At 39.4% G+C, this 27,453-nt stretch overlaps 1 protein-coding gene across 2 annotated transcripts in view; it reads left to right on the top strand.

Annotated features, from left to right (window-relative positions):
* Window positions 1–27,453, top strand: part of LOC136864422 (neurofilament heavy polypeptide) — a 316,402-nt gene that overhangs the window by 26,033 nt on the left and 262,916 nt on the right. For both annotated transcript variants that reach the window (XR_010859304.2, XM_067141398.2), the window contains exon 2: window positions 16,696–16,869. Coding sequence is in view for 1 of the 2 variants with exons in the window: in XM_067141398.2 (XP_066997499.2) it covers window positions 16,696–16,869 (174 nt within the window). In the remaining variant the exon portion in view is untranslated. The remainder of the gene's footprint in view (window positions 1–16,695; window positions 16,870–27,453) is intronic.

Here is a 27,453-nt window from a genome sequence, read left to right as displayed (position 1 = left end):
AATACATAAGTATAAAGCTGAATTTTTACATTAAGCATATGAACTGCAAATTTATTTATCACTCAAGTTAACCACATTATCAGCGATAATTTTTCAATGTATTGTTTTTCCGGAAGCATTTGTTCGGGTAGTCCTGGGTTCCCTGGACAGGTCTCACAATAAATGTCTCCTTTTGCTTTCCTGTTGGAACACACGGCATAGTTCTTAGTTTTTTTTTTTTTTTTTTTCCTTGTCTTCATGAGCATCTATGATGTGTAGCTTCCTGTTCAGTCAAAATTCTTCGTCACAGCTGCTCTGTCGGTCGCGCTGATGGGCATTTTTGTTCTTAACGTCTCCAACAAGCCCCATAATAACTTGGTCCCTGAAAGTCTTGTGATTCACCTTGGGCTTGTTTTCTGCCTTTTGTTGCAAATTTTATAGGTAAAAACTGTTCACCAAAGCTATCATTCAGGCTTTTCACTACAAAACCGTAAGATGAGCAGTAGTGATCAGCACGATCTACCCCTCCCATTTTGGCTGTGTAATCTACAATGGCAACAGGCTTCTAAGTTCTTTCTTCTCCTTGCTCTTTCCGGTTGTGTCCGACTCCACCATTGTGGGTTGTGCCATGTGCTAAGAACTGACAACAGTGCGCTTGTCTTTCCACAAAAATACCATGAACTTTTCTTCCTTCCACAGCACGGATTTCATGCTTCTTCAGATTTAGTCTCCTATCTTTCAGCTGAGGTGATAATCCCTTCCGATTCAATAGCACAATCCCAGTTAGGTGAATTTTCCTTTTCAACAGTTCTCTTCCAGTTTCATACTACAGTTGAACCTCCCTTCTGCGGACACCGTCGGTTCCGAGGGAAAATGTCCCTTACGAGAGGTGTCCGCTAAAATAAGTTTGTAAAAATAATCAAACATTTTAACAGCAAAGAACATCTACCTTAAATATAAGCATACATATCTTTATTTTTATTATTCTAAGTCATTTCTGTGTTAGTATTTCATAGAGAGTTATTATAAGTGATTTTACATCATTTACAAACATTACAGCTTCGTGAAGTAATCGTGAAGCTTCATCTGTGTAAATTTAGCACATGTTTTCTTAATTGCAATTTTCTCGAGAACGGAATAAAGTCTGTTAAATGGTTCCGCCATACTCGCGGTCCAGCGTGATACACAAATTCTTTATCTGCTTAAGCATATTTAGTCCCTGCTTCATTGTCAGAACTTCTTGTTCTACCGCCTCACCATCATCGTCACTCATCGTTTCTGATTCGGGCTCTGTAAAACGATAAAAAGTTTTATTCAAAATGGTCCTTTTGTACGACTAATGAAGGCTGCTATGGACAGCTAGAAATATTTGCGAAGTGCAGTGAATTAAATGAAAACTGAAAATTTAGCTTAAAAGAATTAAAAGCTGTCTATCACAAGAAGAAAATGAATGAGGAGTTGAGGTGCAAACAAACATGGACCTTATGATACGTGCAACACACAATTACTGTATAACTTGATAACACAGAAAGCTTACCGTAAAGTGCGTCCTGGAGTCGGGACTGCCAGTCGCCCTCAAGATCGTCACAGCAAGGAATATTCTCTTCTTCGGCTTCAGTATCATACGTCAATCCAGCTGTCGTTGCTAAAGTCTGAAGTTCATCATGTTCATTTTGAACCTCTACCTCTGCTTGTTCTTCAACTGTAGAATTAACGATGCTGCATTTTGCAAAGCATTTCCTGATTGTGGTTTTGCTGACTGCATTCCAGGCTCCCTTTGTCCACGAAACTGCATCGCCAACATTGATCTTCTTCATCAAATCAAAAGCTGAGTCTGCTTCATCCATGTGTGCCACTAACGACCGTAAAACCCTCTTACGATAGTCTAATTTGAATGCTTGAATGATTCCTTGATCCAGTGGCTGAAGATGAGAAATGGTATTGGGTGGAAGGAACAAGAGTTTTACATTTGAAAGCCATATTTCTGGATGGCACGTAGCATTATCTAGCAATAAGATTACGTTACGGTTTCTGGCCTTCATCTTGGAATCCAAAGCTAGGAGCCAATTCTCGAATATTGCTGACGTCATCCATGCCTTTTTATTCGCATGCCATTCGACACCAAGACAGTTTAAGTCCATGTTTTTAAAGCACCTGGATCTCAAGGATTTACCGATTATTAGAGGATTTTCCTTTTCACCGAGTGCGTTACAACAAAACATGATGGTGATTCTTTCTTTTGACATTTTCCCACCCTTGCAACTTTCATTCGGCAAAGTCAGTGACTTCTTCGGGATCGCCCTAAAGAACAGACCAGTTTCATGAACATTCAAAATGTCTTTCAGTTCGTAACTATTCAAAATGTCTGGTAACCTATCTTTCCAATCTGCTACTTCAGTCGCAGACACATCACCACCTTCTCCACAGACTGTTTTGAAACTAACGTTATGACGTTTTCTAAAACAATCTAACCAACCATTGCTAGCTACAAAATCCTCAACTTTCAGATTATTTGCGATTTCTCGAGCTTTTTCTTGTAACATTGGTCCACTCACACACAGTTTCTTCACTCGAGCACACTTGAACCACTCATATACCGCAACGTTCACTTCTGAAAACACTGACTCCCGCTTTCTTTTCACTCCTCGATTCCTATTTTCCTCCCACTCCTTTAAAATTTCAGTTCTAATCTTCACAATAGTGTTTATTTGAGTTTTCCCGTAGTTGAATTTTTCGGCAAGCTTTCTCACTGAAAGTCCCTTGTCACTTTCTATAATTACATTTCTTCTTGCCTCGACATCTAAACACGATCATCCCTTGTTACTCACGTTTAACAGACAGCTGACCTGCTACGGTATTTCTGTCTCACTAATTAGCGCCTGTATTGTCTTTTCCTTCTCAAGTTGACTACCTGAGCTCGAACTTATCAGCGACAATCCGAGTTATGAATAGAATGATGCAAGAAGGGACGAAAATCCCCGAGTAACTTGTGAGTCAACAGTCTCTGACAGCATTTCTGGGCAATTAGAATTCTCGGAATAGGCCTATACACCACTAGGTAGAACTGCATTCCGATGTACACTCTCTCCCCTTGCACTCGAAATAGTACAAACATTCAAAAGAGATTTCCTTATGACTGAAGAATGTTTTTAAAAGAAAGAATGGCATGTAGTCCGGCGTAATAAATTGTCCTGCAACGTGTAAAGTGTCGAGTGGACGGGACAAATGGCGCTGTCCGCTGTCTGTAGTTCAAGGTGTCCGCTTAAATGAGGCCAATTTGACACTTGTCTTATGTAAAATAAAATCGGTTCCGAGGAAAATTGTCCATATAGGGAGGTGTCCGTTAGGACAGGTTCGACTGTAGTATAAAATTGGTCAGTAAACTAGTGATAACCTACAGCTTAAGTAACTTGAAGTGCTGTAAAACTATTCTACTGCCAAATGTCAAACCAGGGAAAAGTAAATTTTGCATAGTAAACAAGCCAAAGTAAGGAATCATGGACAAAACGTACCCATTCAATGCATCAGCAATAACATATATCCTAATTCCACCCCCCCCCCCCACTTTGTTGGTTTTTGTGGATTATACATTTTGAAAACGGAAGAACGTGGGTTTCGAATCCCTGCCAGGAAGTCATAAAATTTAAGAAACAAGATTTCCACTTCCGGAGGTGCATATGGCCCTGAGGTTCACATAGCCTACACCAAAAATGAGTACCAGGTTAATTCCTGGGGGCAAAGGCAGCCGGGCGTAGAGCTAACCACTCTACCCCATCACGTGCTGCGGTTAACAATGGTGGAAGCCTTTACCTTCCACTCCTCCAAGGGCCTTCATGGTCTGTACGGAGGTGACTTTGTCTTTGTTTATACATTTTGAAAAGGACACACTCCTTTGAAGCTTAAAGTCAATTAGTCAACTGACAGATACTGACTTGGCCTATAAAATTCCAAGAATGACTTTCCTACATATTCCAAGACACTTCTAACTTTACTTGCTCTTGTGACCATTGTTGATGCACTTGATTGTGGAGGGGGAGAAAAATGAAAGCCCCAGAATATCTGAAGAAATCGTTTCCAAGAAAAAATGTTGATGAATAGAACCACAAGACTTGAAAAATGTTCTTTTAGAGTTTTCCTTTCTTTTTTTTGTACGTGCCATATTCAAAAGAACACCCTGAAATGTCATCATTTCAGCGACAGTAACATCGACCCAGTCCCACTATATGGAATGTTGCTGCAATGGCATACGTTTGGTAATACATTCTCTTATATACCTGTTAGTCTCCTTACAAATTTCAGAGAAAAGTGAAAGCGGGAGCAGCAACAAAAGGAATCCAAAGGAGTTACCGGCTTCTTTCCTGTAGTAGGAGGCATGTATTCCATAGCACTGTTGTGAGAATACTTGGAAAAAACATGGTCACCTTCATTAACTTTCCATTCGTCACCCCCTATATCACCGCTTTCGCCACTATCTTCCACCTCAATTTCCTCCTCCTCACTCGAAATATCATTCTCAGATTCGGGAAAACTAATGTCATCATCAGAATCCGTCAACAAATATCGCCATTGTTACATCATTGTTTGTAAATATCATTAGGTTCCATGCCGCGGCTGGTGGACGCCTTGTTAGCGAAAGTAAACACAGCAGTGACAGTGAGGAACTATCTCCTAAGAAAACACAATTCAGCTTAAAATAATGAACAGCAGTTGGCAGTAGGCAACAGAGAAATGCCAATGCTGTATACTTGTAAAGCTCGGCGCAATGTGTCGGACTAGGTCCGACATAGGACCAGAACTGAAAATTAATGATGGCAGACTGAGTCCAACATTGGACCCCAAAGGGATAATCATACAAAGATATCCTTAACCGTTATTTACAATCCCGTTTATGTGATTACACTAATGACGATCTTTCCTTATATTAACACCTAGGTACTTGCAGTGTTCCCCATGAGGTACTTTCAACCTATCGACAAAGTAACTAAAACTCAGATTTTTGCTCTTGATGAAACTCAACCTAACTTTTCAGTGTTTACCATCATTTCATTGCGTACTGTCCATCTCACAACATTGTCGAGGTCTTCATCAGTCGCTCACCATCCTGTAACTTATTTACTACTTTGTACATTTTAATATCATCTGCAAAAAGCCATATCTGTGATTCCAGTCCTTTACGCATATCATTTTTGCAGCCTACATAAGAAAATATAAAGGTCCTGTTTACTGCCCTAGAGGACCCCCATTTCATAGTCACAGGATCAGATAATGCTTCATCTACTCCAATTCTCCGAGTTTGGTTTCCTAGAAATTTAGCCACCCATTCAGCAACTGTTTTGTCTAGTCCAGTAGTTCTCATTTTCGTCAGCAGTCTCCCATGACTTACCGTGTCAAAAGCCTTGGGTAGGTCAGTAGTGATTACAGTTCATTTGACTTCTTCAATCTAAAATATCTATTATACCTTGGTGGAATGCTACATATTGATCCTCATTAGAATAACTTTTCTGAAACCTGCACTGCCTTTTATCAGACTAGGTTAGTACTTTTGCAAACACATGTAATATATTTGAAAATAATTCTTTCCTAAAGCACATGTAAACTGATTGGCCTGTAATTATCGGCTTTATATTTATCATTCTTTAATTTGTACACAGGGGGTACTATAGCAACTCTCCATTCATGTGGTATGGCTCCTTCTTGTAAACATTAATCATAAAACAAGTTATTTGCTTTACGTCCCACTATCTACTTTTACAGTTTTTGGAGGATAGTAATCAGATACGTAATTCAGATAAGATACAGTATCCCCACCCATTGACTTTAGTATATCCCCAGAAATCTTATCAGTTCAAACTACTTTTCTAGTTTTCAACTTTTGTATCTTATTTTAAATATCTTGGTTATCATACGTAAATTTTAGTACTTCATTAATATTAGTCACCTTCTCTACCTGTACATTAAACTTACAACCAACAATCTGTACATACTGCTGCCTGAATGCTCCTCGCAGGTACACTCCTCTTGTTCATTAATGATTTCTGGAATGTCTTTCATGGAACTTGTGTCTACTTTAAAGTACCTGGGATTGTTTCCCCTCCATTTTTGACCAAAATTCGTATGACTGCCAATTATGCTTGCCATCCTGTTATCCTTAGTTGACTTCACTAGATTCAAGTTTTACAGACGGATGTCCTTCATGGCGCCAACCCAGTGTGGAGGGGTGTATTTGCTATTGCATGTTTCTGTGGTGGTTAATGGTGCAATAAATGTATATGAAGAGGTGTGTGTGGAGATGAACACAAACCATTCCCTGAACCAGAGGAATTAACAGTTGCTGTTAAAATCTTCAGCCTGTTCGCGAATTGAACCCACGGCCCACTGTACCAAAGGCCAGTATGCTGACCAGTAAGCCAAACAAATGTTAACTAAGTTAGTAGCCAGTCTTTATTCTCATTTGAATGTGTTGGTTACTATTAAATTCTTACTGTTAACCATCTAGTTACATATAGTTTCTGTCTGGTACATGGGTGAGTCTTTTATCAGTGCGGAAATGTGTGCAATAATGTAACTAAATTTTAAGAATCGAATGTTTTAGTAATTTTGCTTCGTACATCAGTGTAATTTTGCTTTTACATGGACCTGTACCGTAATGAAAGCAACGGCCAATTCCTTCCCAATCCTAGCCCCTGTCCCACTTTTCTGTCACCAAAACCTTCAGTGTATTAATCAGTGTATTAATGCAGCGTTAAACCACTTGCTAAGAGAGAGATAAACACCTAAAACAGAAGTGGGCCCATAACGCTAACCTGTATGACACCTAACATAGGTATTTAGCTGCTACTTTTAGTCTTTGTCTGAGATCTGTAAAAAAAATTCCTGATCCACATAATCACTCTTTTATCATTCTTTGCTTCTGTCAGTTTCCACATCAGAATATTGTGGGGTACAACATAAAAAGCTTCATTGAAATTGATTACAGTTGCATCAACTTGTACAGTTCGAGTCCAGTGACGAGCTAATACCCTGAAGGGGCAACTACATTTGGTTTTGACAGGAGAATCCTTTTCTTAAACCATGTTGTTCATTAATCCACAAAATTATCTTGTGCTATTTTCTTAAATATTCTGAAATGAGGTGGTGATTTTTATTTATTTTTAAATTACATACAATGTGTGTCAGACAAATGGGTCTAACTTAGTAGTCCATTAGCAGTCTGGTCCACCTTTTAGGAATTGGAACTACAATATTGCTTTCTTCCAGTCATAAGAAATGTGTATAAAGTTGATATACAGGGTGAACAAAAAATGCCACACTTGGAGGTCGGCATGCGATTCCTCATCCCATTGCAAGACAAAAGTTTCTATAGCCAAATCGGATCCCGTGCTGTTGGAAAACAAAACGAGAAGCTGGCAACACTGTCACATTCTGCAGCGCATTGGAATGTAATAGAGAAAGTTGCATCATCCCGCTCTACCTTACCTGCCGTCGCAGCTCACTGAATAGACAGCTGAGTTATCAAACCCACATGCACCATGGAGCTACGGCTTGAATCTACATCAGGTTTTTTTTTTCTTTTGTGTGTGTGACGTCAGGTCCCCAGTTCCTGTCGTTTAACTGCGTTTGTAAGCATGACATCCTGTTGTCACATGACAGTGTGATCCATTCAACTGAATGCACGAGTCGACTGACCACGGAGTGCATAACCATAACTGGTCCTGTAAAGTGCATGTAGGGTGGCTTCCTGATGGAGTACATATACGTGAATACGTCGATATGTTTTCAGTGTTGGGTGCATCCGATAACTAAGCTTCTGCTGCTGCTCGTGAGTATGCAGCACGGTACCCTTAAAGGCGCCATCCCAATAAGAATGCTTTTCGTTGCCTTGATCAACGCCTGCGGGAAACTGGTAATCTTCGTCCACAAGTAGTGGACAGAGGTCGTCCAAGGACTAGATGTACCCCACAAACAGAGCACAACATTCTTGAAGCCTTTCACCAATCACGGAAAACTGCATCCATATCATTACACGTTAATTCAATACCAGCGACCAGAAGACCTCATTCATTGAGTACAGTTCTGTGAATGGCTTTTGCAACAAGTAGAAGATAACAAACATGTTATAAAGAATGCGATATAAAGTGAAGAATGTAGCTTTACTCAGGAAGGTATTTTCAACCATCACAACAGCCATTATTGGTCTGACCACAACCCATATGTCGCCCGTGAACGTGGCTTTCAGGCACGCTTTGGCATAAACCTGTGGGCTGGAATCGTGGGAGGAGTGCTTTTAGGCCCTTATCTATTGCCGGACAAGTTGAATGTGCCCCGCTATCGTAAGTATATGGGCAATACTTTGCCTGACGCTTTAGAAAACGTTCCACTTGGTGTTCGGCGTCAGCTATGGTTTCAGCATGATAGTGCACCGCCCTGTGCGTAACTGGTTAAGTGATGCGTTTCCAGGGAAATGGATTGGTCGTCGAGGTCCAATGTTCTGGCCTCCACTTTCCCCGGACCTTAATCCACTAGATTTTTGTTGGGGACACTTAAAGGAAGATGTTTATAGTACTCCACCCATGGATGTATAAGACCTAATAGCTTGCGTGCATGCTGCATCGGCAATGGTGGATGCAGGTGTGTTGCGTAGGGTCCGGCAAAGTATGCTCCAGTGAGTGGTGAAGTATTTGCAGATGCAAGGTGGTTGCTTTAAACATCTGATGTGAAGTGAATGTTGCTCATAAGTGTATGTACCGGCTTTGTGAAGATAAGACTGAACGTCAAACGTACACTAAAATGGAATAGCATAATGGGCAATCCAGTGTAGCCTACCTACTGTACTATATTGTGTTTCCTTGTACCGCATTGGATAGAGACATTGTTACTGTATCCACTATTATGTTCTACGTATTGGCTTTATTTGTGCCGTTTATGAAACAAAGTGGTGGTTTATGCCTGTAAGAAGTTCATGTTATGTTTGAATGTTTAAATAAAGGTAACTGTAATGGTAAGACAGAACATAGTGTATTGCATAGTGGAGGTGTACATTGGTTACAATTTGATACATTAACTGAAAAAGAAATTGGCGCGAACGCGACTCAACCATCGGCGCGTCTGCACAACCGGCATTTATGGCATTACCTCATCTCGCTGAGCTAATGAGACAGTTCTGGCAGAGCGTCAAGTTCATGCGACCTGTGCTTGGCCACGCTGCACGCCATTACAGCGTTGCCAGAGCCTCGTTTCTTAACTCGCATTTCTATTAAACCTTTTGGTGGGACTAGGTTTAACAAGATAAACTTCTGTCGTGAATTTTGACGAGCAACCGCATGCCAAACTCCACGTGCGGCATTTTTTGTTCACCCTGTGTACATTAAACAGTATTTTGATGTAGCAAATTTACTTTCCAGTTTTGGAACCTTCTCAGCAACATTGTCAGACCTTTTCAGCTTCCTTTCACTTCTTAATTCATTCCTGAATTCTTGTATGACTTATTTGGAAGAGCAAACAATTGTGTTACAAATACGATGTATAACTATACTGCTAATAAGATGAGATGGCGTCTGACAGGTAAGGTTGGAGGGAGGAGCACTGCACGTGGCATTTCACGATGTTGCCACATTCCAGCATTCCTTTCTGTACATGCTCTTACCCCTCGCTTCCGGCTCACTTGTTCTCTCCGTCATTCTGACCACTGTGATCTGTTGTAGACTGCCTGGCCAGGCGGTGTCGTCCCATTTGCGATCACTCTTATACAATCAGGTTCTTATCAGTGACATACAAACAGCCAGGTTGCTGTGAGGGAAATCCTTACTGAAGGATCAGTACAGGAAGACATCCCTCAAGTAACTGGCGAAACTGGGAATCTTACGAATCGTATGTTGAAAGTCATTAAATTACTTATATTTACCGTTTGAGACTGATGCGTTTATATCGGGATTGACAGGGAATAAACAGGACTCAAATAAACCTTTTATTTACCGAGCTGGATAGCTGCATTCGCTTAAGTGCGGCCAGTATTCAGTATTCGGGAGATAGTGGGTTCGAACCCCACTGTCGGCAGCCCTGAAGATGGTTTTCCGTGATTTCCTAATTAATTTACACAGCATGTTTCTACTGCCGGATGCCCTTCCTGGCACCAACCTCAGTTGAGGAGCTAATGAAGACGAAATGTGTTATGGTGAATAAAATTGGGTAAGGGGTGCCTATGGATAGGAACTGTACCGGCATTTGCCTGGAAGTGAAGATATTAAGCCACAGAAAACTATTCTGAGAAGAGCCGACGGTGGGATTCGAACCCACGCGTTTCCCGAATGCAGAGCTTGGCTCCATAACCACAGAGCGTTAAAACGCGCGGCCACTCGGTCTACTTTCATCTATATAAATAAAATTATAATTTTTGTCTGTACGCTTCGATTAGATGTACAAGATTCCAGAACTTAATGTTAAGAAAATGTTTAGATTACAATAAGTTGAAAAAATGACGATTCTATAATGATAGCCCGAAGAGAATATATTGCGTTCGGAAAATAGTGGGTTCGAATCCCATTGTCGGTAGCCCTGTAGATGGTTTTCCGTGGTTTCCTATTTTCACAACAAACACAACAAGCCAGGGTCGTTTCCTTCCCACTCCAAGGCCTTTCCTATCCCATTGTCGCCGTAAGACCTATCTGTGTCGCTGCGACGTAAATCCAGCGGTAAAACAAACCCTTGTCACCAAACATCCTCACTTTTCCGTAAATTTCTGTAAGAGTATCCATTATATAAATCTACGCCTTAATTAGCAGTCCCCTTGCTGCGTTAAAGTTGGGAAACCCTGACAGGCTGCTGAAAATTTTACAGTGATCGCAAATAAGACAAGAACTGGTCTTTCTTCACATTCTTGTTTTCCACTGTAATGGAACTGGTCGCAAATAGAACAAATTTTGCTCTGGAATGGAATTACGGGAACATTCCTTTCCGATAAACTCGTAGCCTCGTCTTCAAAGAATTCTCTTGCAGCACATATCATTTCTCTTCCTTGGTGATGAATTGTCACACCATGGCCGGCGGTATTTTTTTCACGAGGTGGACGAGTCCTGGGCCTCCCTCTCCCTCGAGGAGTATTCATCGTACTCAAAATATAAATACAATGATTGCACGTGCGTACGTACTTAAATAGTATTTAAAATACAATTAGAAACTTACTAACGGCCACTCACACTGAACTGCTTGCAACAAGATCTAGCTCACAAGTGAAGTGAGAGGTTTGGCAACTCCCAGCAAGACGAGCCCCCCAGAAGTTTTATCTCCATGGCAACCGCAGTCGCCCCACCCTCGTTTCCATGGCAACCACACAGCCACTCCCTTTATCCCGCCTCGGCAGGCAGTAAACGGACCTCCCTCTACGAAATGTCACAAGCCATCTCTTATTATTAGCAGTATAGTCTTTTATGCTAATGAAATACATTACCATACCAAGCATTTAATTCATTAGTTGTAGTTAGATTATCAGTAACCGGGCGAGTTGGCTGTGCGGTCAGGGGCACGCGGCTGTGGGCTTGCATCAGGGAGATAGTGGATTCGAATCCCACTGTCGGCATCCCTGAAGATGGTTTTCCATGGTTTCCCATTTTCACACCAGGCGAATGCTGGGGCTGTACCTTAATTAAGGCCACGGCCGCTTCCTTCCAACTCCTAGGCCTTTCCTATCCCATGGTTTCCATAAGACCTCTCTGTGTCGGTGCGACAGAAAGCAACTAGCAAAAAAAAAAAGAAAAAAAGATTATCAGTAATTATATCACTTTCTGTACTTTCTCTGGATATTATCATATGGACATTATTGCAGGTTTCTTTCCTTCTGGTCAATGACCTAGAATGTTAGACCCCTTAAAACAACAATCATCCTCCTTTCCTTTTGTAATATAGGGATCACCAAACTCTGTGGTAAAGATCTACTTCCCAGATTTGAAAGTACAGTAGACAGTGGATTATTAACGATATTTAAAAAAAAGGTTGATGAAATAGATTTCATTTTAGTATAACACATTGAGTAATTTTATTAGAAAACTAGCAGTGTAAATTGATTTATAATAAACATAAAACTTCAATTGCTTTAATATTATTTCTAAGTGAGAAGGATCGTACTATTTTGTGACATTAAAAAAAAATAGCAGGTGTATAGACAGTCACAGTCATTGGAATATGCTATTGCCCAAATGCCCGTCTGTGTGTCTGCTGTAGTTCTGAACTTGTTTATCATCACTTTCAGGTTTGAAAATGAAGCCTCGCACATGTAGGTAGAGCAGAACAATGAACTCTTCTGATCTCCTAGTGCAACATGAACCAGAATAGGGTACTTTTCTTTTGGAAACAAGTGGCGATGTAAATCCTGAGGTTGAGATGCAGACTTCAATGACAGATCTTGTTGAAATGCCGAAAGTTCTATTCTTAATGTAGGGCTATCTTCTTAGAAATCTTACATGACACAAGCTAAAAATTCGTCAACCTCCACAAAGGAGAGGCAATGAACTGCGCCAATAGCTAGGTTTTCTTAAAAGTTTGGAATCTTCTTTTAAATTGCATTCTCAAACTTGAAAGAAACTTAGACATGGTTTTAACTGGAATAGAAGTGCAGTAAGTCTTTTTTTTTTTTTTCGGCTTGTTTTTAAAAGTGGGAAAGTGTCTTACATCACCTCAGATGGAAACCTCTACACAAAATTTATATTTTCTTGATAATCCCTCAACGTAGGATATTATCTGTTGTAAGTTCTTAACCTTACATTGGAGCTGAAACATGAGTACATTAAATTTTTCTGTGATGTCTACCAGGAATGCTAAATCTTGCAGGTAGGGATCTTCAAGTTCAGGATGGGACTCACCACAATCTTTGAGAAACTCCATAGCGTTAGGCAACAGTTTGTTAAAACTCTTTACGCTGTAGAACTCGTCTACTCAGCCACCAAATTTCATCGTCAAAGATCAAATCTCCGTACTAAAAACTCAGTTCATCAGTCGGCTGTTTGCAAAGGCCTCTGCAGAGTGTGCTTTTACTTTGTTGATAGTTTTTATTACAAGTTTCATCATCTCAATAATAGTGTAAAACTTTCCATAGATAGCCTGCTGGTGAATTATGTAGTGATATGAATAGAGCTAGGAATTTTAGGTGCAAAATTTGGGTCATAAATGTGCAATAATTTAGTTTTTAAAGGTGTGAAAAAAGATGCAAATTTAAGATTAAATAAGCAGCAAAACATTATTTATTTTCAATTTGCTTTATGTTGCACTGACACATATAGGTCTTATGGCAATGATAGGACAAGATAAGGTTATGAGCGTGAAGGAATAGACCATGACCTTAATTAAGGAACAACTCCAACATTTGACAGGTATGAAAATGGGAAACTACAGAAAGCCATTTTCGGGGCTGTCAAATCCACTGTCTCCTGGGCAAGCTGACAGCTACCTATGGACCCAAACCGCACAGCCACTTGCTACGTCGTATTGTTATATAAGTCGCTCGTTCAGAAACTGAATTTTTCCTTTTTCAGTGAAGCTACACCTCTGCTCACTAAGTAAGTACTGGTACTCGTATATTGAAAAGACTGTCGGCAGACAAAAGTGGTGCATATTTTGTTTGTAGTCAGTAATCACCTCAGATGGAAACTTGTTTATCATCACTTTCAGGTTTGAAAATGAAGCCTCGCACATGTAGGTAGAGCAGAACAATGAACTCTTCTGATCGCCTAGTGCAACATGAACCAGAATAGGGTACTTTTCTTTCTTCCCGTTTGTTGCAACTTGGAAAAATCTTCAATGTCAGAGTTTACGGCTAAGCTCTGCTCTGGGTTCCGCTATCCAGTATCCTCCAGGGCTTCCTTCCCATCCATCAGAACAGCCTATTGCACATCTTCCTGAGGACACTGCTCTTCCAATCTTGTAATGGGAGTTGTCGGGGAAGAGTGCCATGCACAGTGAAATGTTCATGTTGCAAAACCTGTTTAGGTGCTAGTCCTTCATCTTAGTTACAGCTGAGGAATCATTTGGTAAAGCATCTAAGAAATCACGTGTAGTCCTAATATGGTTAAAGATAAACACTGCAGCCTTCAAGATGGTGAGAACTGAGGAAGGTGGAAGAGGAAGTAGTTATTGTTAAATAGAAATGTCACAAACATTGCACCTCAGATGAATATCTTCTGCCGTAAACTGTTTAACAATATAATGCATTATCCCAGTGTTCATTTTCTGTTTCTACATGTTGAATTGGCTTCAAGGGACAATGACAAAGACACCATACACTAGCCAAGTTTACTTTTGACTGAAAAATTACAACAGTTTAAATTCGTTCCCCGGTACAGCAGTCAGTGCAATTGCTAATTGGTCAATTTGACTTCACCTTCCTCCTTTTCTTCCTGTTCTACAGCAGATAGTAGGTTCGCACCCCACTGTCGGCAGCCCTGAAAATGGTTTTCCGTGGTTTCCCATTTTCACACCAGGCAAATGCTGGGGCTGTACCTTAATTAGGGCCACGGCCGCTTCCTTGCCACTCCTAGCCCTTTCCTGTCCCATTGTCGCCATAAGACCAATCTGTGTCGGGGCGATGTAAAAAAAAAAAAAAAGGGGGGGGGGGACTCTTTGGAAGAGGCATTTACTCTGTGGTGTTATGTAAAGTCTGTGGACTCGGATGTATATATATGTATGCAAGCTGTGTCCGTCATCCTCAGTGTGTGTATCAGTTGGCTGTAGCACTCAGTTGGAAGTCATTCGTAGCACAGATGTTTCAAGATATAGTAAGCTGATGTGTTGAATTGTGTGTACTTTAAGAGTGGACTTGTACTGTTACATAGTATGTCCTGTGATGTTGAATAAACCAGTATTTTAACTAATCAAGTGGTATTTCATTGTGGTTACATTACTCCTTGCATAGCCAGATAGATAGTTCGTCTACGCTTTTCAATCTCCAGTCATAACTGGAACTCTATCTGTTATCAGGCCCACCGTTTCACTTAGCCTACAGGGATGTTGTCTGAATGAAGAATTTCTTTCACTTGTTGATACATGTCCTGTCTTGCTATGTTTATGAAGGGGAATAACCTCCAGTAATACTCCTTTTGTTGCAAAATAATTAAAAACTGTCCTTATAAACACCATGAACTGAGCAGTGTCAACAGTATGTGTTGATTCATCAAGCTGAAGTGAAAAATATCAACAGCTATCACTCTATTGGCTGCAACCTGAATAGATTGTATGACATAGTATGTCTTATTTTTTATAAATTATTAAACAGTCTGGCTTCCAAAAATGCCTTACCTGTGATTTCACCATCCTGGCATGATTTAATTGTAGCCAGACAACATTCTGGTAGCTTGTGTTGAATTGTTTGGTGGCCCCTGCTTTTAATATAATTAGAGTTCTCCTCCTATTTCCTCTGAAAGAAAACATATCTCCCATTTATGTATCATGAGCAGGTTTCTTTTTTTGGAAGTTAAATTTTTTTGATGGTGTGTGAGATCTAATCGCATGCTCAGAGCTAAAGTAGGCTATCTTTTGTTGTATGTTTTCCATACTTTCTTTCTAAGGCTTCTAATTTTTTAAATTTTTTTTTATTGTGTATCCAGGTTCTGTTTTAGTAATTTTGAAGCCACAAACTGTTCAAAATGTTTACAAGACTGTTCCACGGTGCAGTTATTTGCCCCATTTTGTGATCAGCTGGGAAGTATTTGCTAATAGAGGCTCATCAAATATTATTTTACAATGAGGAGATGCTCTAGTAGGCTTAAGTACTCCTCTGTATTATGCTGTACTGTCCCTTTCTGGAATCATTTCTGTTCTATGTGGTCTGCTCCAGTCCTGTGAATAAGTTTTTATTGATTGATTGAGCTACTTTGAGGTCATCAGCCCCATCACTGTTTGTTTAGGAAGATCAGCAATCTCATTAGCCCTGTGTCATAGAATCTACTAGTGGAAATGGAGGTTCATGTCTTATAGGAGAATGGGTCTTCTGGGGGAACTGACGTCACGTAACAGTTTCTTTATTGCCCCTACTATGAGAATGGAAACGAATGGACACTAGCCTTCAGGATTACATAAAAAGAAATGTGCAGTCTACAACTCAACCAAGTTATAGACTTAATAATTGGTGCTAGAGGGTCAAAATCTTGAAGTTTCTTGAGTTCAGTAAAATGTTTGGCTTGAGACACACTTAAATGTAGTGTGTCTATATGCTCTTACTGGTTTCCTATATATCCTTAGTATCCATGAATCTCATGGTCTACTTAAAGCAATTTTTTGCAATATAATGTTGATGCCATATCATTTATTTAAATTAATGTGCTTTTAAAAACATGTCTAGATGTGCTCCATATTTTTGTACTTTATAAAATCTCCCTTCTAGTTATCTTAATTTCTAAGCTTTGTCAGTCTTGGCACCCTGTAATTATTGGGAAAGCAGAAAGAAATTTATTCAAAATGACAAACAAGATGTGTGCAAAAGTTCTGTCGTGTCAGTCTTGTGGAAATGGATGTATTCATTTCTGTAATCGACTTGCTTGTTATGAGGTCTACTATAAATGTCTATCTTGCTGGAGATAACTTCAATTGGTCTTATTAATTTAAAGCTTTAAATGTCAAATTCAGCACAAGGAATTATGTGTGGTGATGGAGGAAATACTACATCAGTATCCTTAGTATAAAATATTACTTCCTTATTTGATGTGAATGTGTTACAGTTTAACTATTGTATTACAGGCTCATGGTGAACTTGATGAGGATGAAGATCTAGAAGCATTACGTTGGGCTGCTCTGCAAACATTGAAGCAAGGGATATCTGGTACCAATGTTCTTCCAGAAGCATCAGCCGTTGGTCCATTTATCCGTAAGAAGGAAACAACTGTTGGAGTTCCACGTCGTCATGCTAGGAATGTAAGCCTTTACTGTGGATCCTCATATAATGTTCTTTGTTTGAAAGATACAATTCCCCCGCCTGTCCACCCACGGTATCCCCTGCCTGTAATAAAAGGTGACTGAACGGCGCAACCACAGGTAATGTTATGTGTTTGTGGTCATTGGCCCCTTCTCAAAGGTTAATTGTAGATGGATTCAAAACTCGGTGTGCGTGCTGTGGTGGTAAGGGCCTCTTACTTATGTGACTGTGGCTAATAGCCCAGATGATATCCACAACCAGTTGAATGCCTGAGCAGGAACCCCTCTATGTATGCTATTGGGTACATAACCATGTGGCATTGATAAACATCTGACCCCAGGCAGTACCTTCCAAGCCAGGTGGGTATTGCCTTAGCTGTGTGGCAGCTACAGGGTATGCTCAAGATTGGAGGTGGAGGCATTAGAGGAAGATTCTTCTGGACATGGTTTCAAAATATTTGAAACCTGTCTGGGGTGGTCCGCTAACCAAGCCTTTATATTTGTATTGGAACAGTGGGGGTTGGCTAGCACCTGGGAACAAGAACAAAGGAACGGAATAGGTGCTGATTTTCCCAAGTTCCTGCTGCTACCACGACTGACAGGGATGATTTCAAGCTTGTGTTCTCCAAGCATACTGGTGGAATCTATGGAGAATTTGCAAGAGTTGGGAATTTGCTTGAGACCCGCAGCGGATCCCAGTAGGAGGCACTGCTGAAGTGTGACCACTTTGGCGATATTCTTGTCAGAGTGGAAGAATAGAAATCTCCAAACCGGACATATGGTGTTATTTTCCACCAGGATGTGGTATTGAACACAGGTGAAGAATTCGAGGAACATAATTAAGGACTGTGGTGTAGTGAAAATACGGTGTATTATGCACAGAGACAAAGGCATGATCATCACCACTGGTGTGTCCATTATTTCCTTTGAGCTTCCTATGTTTCCAGAGAAGGTTAAGGTCACAAGCTACTGCTGAGATGTGAGGCCATATGTCCCACCTCCCACGCACTGTTATAACTGTTAACATTTTGTATGCATGATTCATGTGCTCTAACAAATTTATTTGTGCTAACTGCGGATGCTATGCCCACAAAGTGGAAGAATGCATACTACATCCACCTCACTGCACTAATTGTCCTTGAAACCACTCTCCCTAGGAAAGGAACTGTCCTGTATATCTGAGTGAGAGAGGAAGAACCAGGAAATTAAATGCCTGGATGGCCTTGCGTACGAGGAAGTCAGCAAAAAGTTCAACATGATGAATGCTCCATCACAACAGATAGATTATAGCAGGATAATGTCAACTGTGATTCCCTCAAGTGGTATTTTTAACGTCATTCGAAATAAATCAGCACCTATTCTGAAGAATGTTGCTTTGTCTTCTGCAGCAATTGCTTCTTCAAGCAGCACCGTAAAGAGTAAAAGGCCGAAGAAGGAGTCTGTCCTTCCTTTGGCCAACAAAAAGACTGTGAAGACAGCCCAACCTATTCAAAAAAAAAAAAATGTCTGGCGGGAAGAAGATTGTCCCAAAGACATCTGTGCCATCTGCATCGGGGCATGCACCTGCACCATCTGATGTGGCTGAGTCTGTGCATGCTGTGGTTTTTGCTCTGAAGCCTCAAAGGTTATCCTGCAGGTGGTCCTCTGACTGTAGAAAGAATTCGTGTAAAACTTGTGTGACACATTTGGCCAGCGAATACTTGTGAGGAGATGGAGGTTGAGGTGTCGCCTCTGACCTCAAAAAAGGAAGACTAAGTAGTGCTTAGGGATTTACGTGGACTTCTGCTGTAGCCGTAACACTTCCACGAGTGTCCAGACTACAGCAATGTTAAATTTCCACTGTAACAATTATGATAATTCCAATTTAGTTGGTCTGTTAGTGCATTAAATGGAGGCCACTGCATAGGCTAATTGGAGCCACAGGCAGTGCCAATGCACTATGAGAGATTTGGTCTCTTTTACAAAAATTGATGCGTGCAAGGCCATCAGATGATATAGATATTGATTCCCATAGGGAACCTGAAATATTTGTCATGGGGGTCATTAAATTCATAATTCCAATATAAATGGTCCGTTATTGGAAATTATATATTTTTTTAGCTAGTTGGTGGGTGTGCTAGATACCAACTGATGAGCCCAAATTGGCACGCTGCACAGTGGACCTGGAATCCTATCTAGCTGGACAAAAGTAATTTTTATCTGGAACGCTTTATGTTTGACATTCTATTGTTAAGACATGTACTGGTACTGTTATATACAGGGTGTATCCATGATGATGTTACAAACTTTCAGGGATGATGGAGGGCGGCAAATGGCTCAATTTGCGATAAGGAACCATATTTCAAAAGTTAAGCAAAATTCCACTCACTTAAGTCCGTTAACCTTCAGAAGTTTCACAAACTGCTTTATTTACAACAAATGTTTGAAATGGCATCCCCCTGCATCATTGCAGCACGGCATCATCGCATACATTTCTGTTGTACCCCTTCGAATATCCCCGGAGTCGTTTGAACAATGTTGCTGGCAGCGAGAATTCTTGCTAAGAGATCGGTGACCTCTAAGGATGTTTAAAAGTGACAACCCCATCTCGTTGGCTTCTGGTAAGTTAAAGAACTGCTGGGGGACAAAACTCCAACACCCCAGCATCGGTTAAGAATGGGCGGATGTTGAATAACTTGGATTATTAATAACTTATGACTCAAACTTTTCCGGGCTAATGTTCCTTATCTCAAATTGATCCATTTGCCGTCTTCTATAATCCCTGAAATTTTGTAACTTCATCATGGATACACCCTGTACACTATATATTGTAGTGTACATATTATATATATTCCTCTGTTTTATGGTAAAACGTTATGTCTTTAATCTTTACTCACTTTTCCTAGAAATCATCCTATCCTTATCATCCTCATCTTCTTAGTCCGCAGCAGGCGAGGTTTGAGTTGCATCGGAAATTGTCGCTTCCCATAGCAACTGCCGCACTTCAAATGGCAGAGGCTTGTTCTTCTTATGCAAGAAAAGAGAAGCACTTTTTATTACCGGGTCAGAACTTAACAAAAGCCTCTTAAACACATCTTGTAAATTGTATTCCTGAGACTATTTTCTTGCATGACCCTCCCTGTATCGCCTAATATGCTTATGTCTTGCCTCCTGAGCTTCTTCACTTGACATACCTATTGGCAGGATGGCTGATAGAGTTATACTTCCTCCTTGTATAAGGATCTTGTGCATGGTGGATGGAAGGAAATACCACAGATATAAATCAAAATACAGACATGTTGTGTCTGCAGTAAAGTTTTAAAATTTATTAACATCAAGATTAAGTCCATTTGATATGGCATGCTAAATCACAGCAAATCTCTTGATTATTTCTTCACTGATTCTGGGAATTCTAGCTAGCTGATTTGATTGGGTCACAAAAGAATCTTTGCACAGCATTCCTGTCATTGGAATTTCCTACTCCTACCCCTCCACATCCACATTTCATAGTGAAATCGGGCTATTATGTGCTGCTTCCCAATAGCAACTTTGTCTTCGGATTTTCTAATCTGCCATGCTTTTACATCAAGTCGGTAGGCAATATACAGAAGGCATTCCAAAAATCTCATGTATGCATGCAGGGGTGAAAGACCAAATGCATAATGGCTGACATTATCTCTTTTTTATCTTAACTGAATGTCGTTCATGGTTATAGGTGTAGCTCCACATACATATCATTTTTGTGCTGGCATTTCACTCAAAGAATTACAGACTTGACCATCAACCACAGTCAGGACAAAGTCAGTAATTACATTAACCGTCTTATTAATAAAAAGTCCTTATACAGTTGTTTAACACTTGTATAGTTATACATTGAATAAACCCTGCATAAGCGTTGTATATTTTTCTTACTAATAAACGTGGTATACGCATTGTATTACTATACAGCATGTATACACTCGTTCCAAGTCGTAGGAATCTCTTCCTGCAATTCACTGACGTATTTTGCACGTTCACCGCCCTTATGATCGCTTCTGTTGGTTGTCTATGAGCAAAACTTTCTGGACAGTCGTGCAGTAGCGCGGCATATCGAAAAGGCAGTGGCAACACAAAGTGAGACGGCTGGAAATTGGCTTATATTGATATCAACATTTTTTCAGCTTGCTTGTGTAATGAACGCCACGAAAGAAATGGAAAAGCTTAAGAAAAGATCAAGAGTTCCTAACTGGAATAGTACGGAAAACGTAAGCAATTGTAATTGAATCGGTGATTTGAAAAGGGTACACATTCCAAAATCCTTACTTTTCAGGAGAAAGGAAAAACTGTTTTGTAGCTAAAAGAACGGTTTGATTAAAAGACTTTCTGTTAAGCATTTATACATCATGTATCTGCGTATTCAACTACAAAGTATGGAAATCATATTACGTATGGTTTTTGAGTTATACCATTTTTTTATGTCAAGGAATATGTCCATTTTTATACTCAAATTTGAGAAATATCTTTGTAGAGGCAGATAATGTATAATAAACTCGCAATTTCAAAAGTTATTATACACAAAAATACGCCCAACCATCATTTCTTTTATTGTTATTCATTGTCATTCCATCTCTTTAAAGTGTTTTACTTTACAAAGATGTCTAGCCTCCATAACCTGTGAATGGTGTATGTCTTCTATGTTTAAAATATCGTGAAGATCGTCAACGTTATCTTCCATTCTTTCAATATATGTTCAGTGTTAAATGGATAAGTCGAATATTTCACCACAATTATATTACTGCAGATAGTAAATACCACAAAAATAAACTGCTCACTTGTTTCTTTTTCTGCTATTCGCTGCTATACAACGCTTATACAAGGGTCCTGGTCTGTATAAGTTATTCAATGAATAACTAAAACAGATGTATAAACGGGAGGCTTATACACATTTTATTAGTAACGAATTTCATATAAGCGATGTTTAAACTTTGTATAAAAGTTATACACCGTTTATTAGTAAGGCGGTAAAATTCACGCCGTCAGCAACAACTTTATTTGGAACCAAAGATTGTATTTGTAACTAGATACAACAAACTTCTTTCTTACACATGTTTGATCTCTCCTTTTCGTACAGGATCTTGATTGGACGACAAAATCTTGGAGAGGGAGGACGAGGATTTTGACGTAGAACCCTGTTACTTTTGTCCCCATTTGAAATGGAATGTAACTGTAAAGGCACCAAAGAAATAACAAATATATCTGAGTCATTTAACACTGTATTTTCTGACTGGAATTTTTGTTTGATTTTTGATTACTACTACCATAACAAACTTGAAAGGTGCCTTTGGAGGGTAGCACTTCAGTTTCATTTCTCTCACAGCATTATAGTTTGGATAAATGTCACTGTTCCTCGCTTTTGCCCCAACTCGTATGTTGACAAACTGTCTCTTTGAAAACTCATTGTCTTTCAAAAACCCTGAAGCTTCTTCTGTGCTGTAACGCATGGGAGGCACTGATGGTGATTTAAAAGCTCTCTTATACCTCGTAGCCCTTTGCGGATTTTGAACTTCTAATTTGTCATTACATTTAGTCTCATTTCGTACCATTAGGGGCCAATGACCTAAATCTTAGGCCCCTTTAAACACCAATCATCATCATCATCATCATCATCAACGTCCGTAGCCAGTACAGGTTCTTCATGAGATTTCTCTTCCACTAAAGGCTGGATATGTCTGTGCTTTGTTTTATCTCCACTTTGAGTAAAAAGCTTTCATCCATACTGTCCGACCTCCATTGGTCAACTCTTATTCTTTTCCGACCCCGACACTATTAGGTTTCCGAGTGTTAGTGAGTCTTTCGTTTTCACGCCCTTCGTGGCCTTTGCCTTTCTTCATCCGTTACTTCATTTTTTGAAGTGACGGCTCCCTTCTTTTCTCTCTTCGCATTCTGGAAGGACCAGGTTTCTCTGTTGCAAGTCCCTTGTCTTTATTAAATAATTGTACTTCTCCATCTAGCCATGCATTGCATTTGGCAAGAAAAAGATCTTTCTTTCTACTGCACTGCTTGCATTATATACCAAAATTACACTTAAAAGCACTTTGATATTTTTAATAGTCCTTAAAATGTCCTTACAGGAGTTATCAAGGTCATACTTGAAGAGTTCACAGGAATAAAGATGAGGGTCCAGTAAACAAAGTTTGGAGAAAACTGCGGTTTTAATTTTAAAATGAAAAACCTAAATCCTAAACAAAAAAACAAGAGTTATTTTGATGTTACACTGATGAATAACATATCTGGCACATATTTATTATGTAGATAGACTTTTAGCATTTGTGTAGTATTATAAAAATAACATAATTGATTCATGTCCCAAAAATCTAGGCAAAATGGATGAATGTCCATTGATTTGTAGTAAACCTATGAATATATTATGTGGTAGTTTTTGGAACATTTAAAATGTCACTTGTTTATTGGCCTTCATCGTTACCTGAAACTAATAGTAGGCTTCTTAAATACACAGCACACTTCACAAATGAGGGAGGGATGCATCAATTTTTTGGGCTTTGACAGAATAAAAGATTTTCAGGTGCTGAAGGTCATCAAACTTTGCTTTTGGAACAGGTATAGGTCCATCATATTCTAGTTCAGGAAGGTGAAAGCAGCCTTCTGGTAAAGATAAGAGTTTCCTCTTCGGTTTGGTGACAAAACCTTCATCATGCATGCCATTGTAAGTTTGCCGATGTAAGATTATTCTTGGATGGTGATGGATCATTTTCAGTTTCCTCACTGGACATGCTTTAAAGGGACATTGTTTTACATATAGTGGGGAAAGAAAGGTGGTCTGCAACCTGAATATTTCTTGATTATCACAAGAAATGACTTTAAATGGTCTTGGTTTGTTTCTCGAGTTTTGGAGAATTTCATTCCATTAAGACGGATGTTCAACCACAGACTTCTGGTTAACTAAACCCATGTTTTTATCGCATTCTAAATATGAATGCCCTCTTATTGGAAAAACCATTTCTATTGTATCTAGTCATTTGGTGTTATGTACGATGTAGTGTAGCATTCTAAACACAGGGTAGTTCTTGTTTTGACCACTACTCGAGTCGCAAAATATTGGCAGTTCCTTCACTTCAGAGACTAGATGATTAAAAATGAAATCCCACAACATGGAACAAACCTCATCTCCTCTTTCTTTGCCAGAGATTTGAAGATATGTGTAGAAAATGGCTTCAGAATCTGATAATTGGTGTATGTTGAACATGTAGAATGATAGTTGCCGTCGATAGTAAACATCGTTGGTGGTGATATATTGGCAAGAGATAGGTTTTTCTGGAAGTCCATGGCGATTGCTTCTTTGGTCTTGTATTTTTGTTCTGCAAGCCTAGCATTTTTCTTCACTTTGTAGAAAGTATAAGCTTGCTTTAAGTGTAATTCTTTTTGCTGTAGTAGGTTCTTCAGTTCAGAGTTAAGTTTTGAAGCTTCACTCTGAGTAGTAGTAGGCAGGCTTAGTTTTGAATGAACAGATTGTATTTTCACAGTAAATTCGTCACAGGTGCTACAGGTTTCACACCTTGGATAGCCAACGGTCAAATTAAATTTGTTGTTAAATATTTCTCTGTACTTTTCCATTGATATTTTATTGTATGGGAAAGCCTTTGTATAGAGACAAAACATTTTACTCACATTAAGTTCCTCTGGTAAATAGCATCTTTGAGACAGATAAACCATAGTGCGACTTTCTGCTTTCAAAGGACTGAATGTGTTCAATTACAGAGTTTACATCATCATCAGGAAGCTTGTTAGGCCTGGAGCTGTGCTTTCCTCGCATATCAACTGGTGATAAACCTGTTGTTTTAAGACTTTTGTAAATTTTGCACCGTTTTGGCTGTAATGCCATGAAGTGATACAAATGATTTGTAACATACAGGGATTTCACAAACCTGTTCATTCCTTACTACTCTTACTTTATACAAATATGAATATGTGTGAAAATTAGCCTCAGATTCTGGTTTCCCAGGCCGATGGCGAGTGACCGGAGAGCACTGTATTAATCCAAAAAAGATAAATCAACTGTTTTTAATGTGATTCAATCTGATTAAACTTTGAAATAATATCACTTCGTTCACTTGCACTTATGTTTTTAAAACACTCTAGTCTTAAGCACATAGAGTCTGGTCCTGTTTCATGGCTACTTAACTTCAACTTCATTACATCTTCTATGCGGCCAAAGGATATTCTTGAACTATTTTCAAAGGTTGTATCCTCTTCATTATCCAAAATTTCATTAATATGTTATAGACCAATCAAGGCACAACAACCAATAAACCAACACTGGGGTAACACAGTTAACACAACATTAAACCATCAACAGCTGGGTGAACTGAAAGCAGAGCTCTCTGCACTCAGCACTGCCAACTAAGCGGACCCTCATCCTTGTAGCTCACATACAATGGCACCCTCACCTTTCTTGCCTACATCACATATTTTTGTTGGCTGTGTATCTGCAGACATTCATCTTTTTGGCCTTCTAGGAGTAGTATAACATATTCTGTTGAGGTTAAACTACACAAATTCGCTGCAAGCTCATTTTTCATGAAAAGTGGACCCTCAACTTTATTCCCCTGGACTCTTCACTTGTGTACTACAAAATCATATAATGCTTCAGTAGAAGCCTTAATACACAATACCTCCTTGAAGAGTTTCAGTCTTTTCACAACACACCGCTGTGCCTGAGGAATTAGTTCTGTAAACAATATTATATTTAACAAAATGGTGCAAATCTGCACAACATTTTAAGGATGGAAATTGAAGAACACACTATAGGCTGTATGTTCTGGTCATGAATAGGGCTGAATTCTTAAAAGATTTTTTTTATAAGTCTACAGGAATTTAATGAATTTGAAAGTGATCATTACTTTTTCATTGGTCACACTGACTCTGTATAACGCTTGGATTGATATGCTCGATAAAATCTCCAGATATGCTCGAAAACCATGTGTTATATGCTCGATATATGCTCCATAGATATGCTCAAAAAACCCGTTATATCCGGTTAAATATGCAGAATATGCTCAAAAAACACCGTTAAAAACGATAGAAAGGAAAGTGAAACAAAAAACCAATAACATATCTTTATATACGAGCTTCATTTTCTAATTGTATGTATGATGCACTACGATATACTCGCATTGAAGTTTCAAGTATAAATATGAGAAGTTTTCTTATAAAAGTTACATTTTAAAAGTTCATTTACAAAATGTTCAGAATTAGGCGAGTCAGTGAAGTAGATCTGCATTGGTATGTACAACAAGAATTTTTTATGTTTTCAGTTTTGAATGATTTTCTTAAATCAGTCAATAAAAGTACTTCAAATTTCAACTGTTTGACCAGTAATATCTGTAAGAACATAGATGTGAAAAGGTAAATAAGACCTTATCTCTTTTTCGCACATTTTCCAGAAAAGAATTTTCCCGTCAGTGGAAAACGAGTCAGGGTCTTCCTTTGCACATTGTCGGAGTAAAACACTTGGAGATTACTTAACTTTAGGCATCGCATACTTAGAAATCACAAGAACTCGATAGGTACGTACGGATACGATTACGAACTGAGGACTGAGAGTAGAATGCAGAAACTTCACTTGACTAGGTCGGATCTTCCACCACTTTGTGGGAAAAGCCACCTAAACAATACTGGTTCCTAAAATAGGCACACCACTAAAATACCTCACATTTCAAAGTGAAAGGATGCTTGGGGCTTCCAGAGCTTATCTGACGAGTTGCACTCTAATCCGGCAGAGGCCAACTAGGGTGTGTGAATGACCTCACTAAAGGCTAAAAACATGCGATTCTATTATTCGCACCAGATAGGCTTTTCAATAATTATTTCTGGTTTTGAACCTTGAGGAAATACGAAGAGAAACTATTTAGACGAAAACGACAAGAATATGCATTTACTGTATATGCTTCTAATATGAAAACCACGGTTTTATGCAATTATATGCTCGATAAATTTAAATTCTGTTGGTCCCAGAGAGATGAAAATACCACCGAAAGGCTTCTTACAATGTGTACTATTCAGGAAAAAAATATGCTAATACGCTCGAATCCAAGCCCTAGTTATTATAGACATTAAGAATAGAAATGCTTACCCATTGTGACAACCTAATACCAAGATTAAACTAATGCATTTCTTCTTCACCGTGTTATCACAAAGAGAGTCCCTTGTCAACTAACGCATCAAGAGGCGCGCTATCAGAAGCGGCTGGCGCATTGCAACTTCAGTGTTTCTTTTGTCTTGATTTGTGACAGTGAGAATTAAAACAAACTCAGGGTAGTGTAGTTCAGACAGTGGTAGACGAAATGCATAGGGTAAAATATTGTTTCAATTAACTTCCCACCGGGCGAGTTGGCCGTGTGCGTAGAGGCGCACGGCTGTGAGCTTGCATCCGGGAGATAGTACGTTCGAATCCCATTATCGGCAGCCCTGAAAATGGTTTTCCGTGGTTTCCCATTTTCACACCAGGCAAATGCTGGGGCTGTACCTTAATTAAGGCTACGGCCGCTTCCTTCCAACTCCTAGGCCTTTCCTATCCCATCGTCGCCGTAAGACCTATCTGTGTCGGTG

The sequence above is a fragment of the Anabrus simplex genome, chromosome 2, assembly GCF_040414725.1.
Source record: "Anabrus simplex isolate iqAnaSimp1 chromosome 2, ASM4041472v1, whole genome shotgun sequence".
Taxonomy (NCBI): domain Eukaryota; kingdom Metazoa; phylum Arthropoda; class Insecta; order Orthoptera; family Tettigoniidae; genus Anabrus; species Anabrus simplex.
Note: the sequence above shows the minus strand (reverse complement) of the source record. Positions and strands in the feature narration are given on the sequence as shown.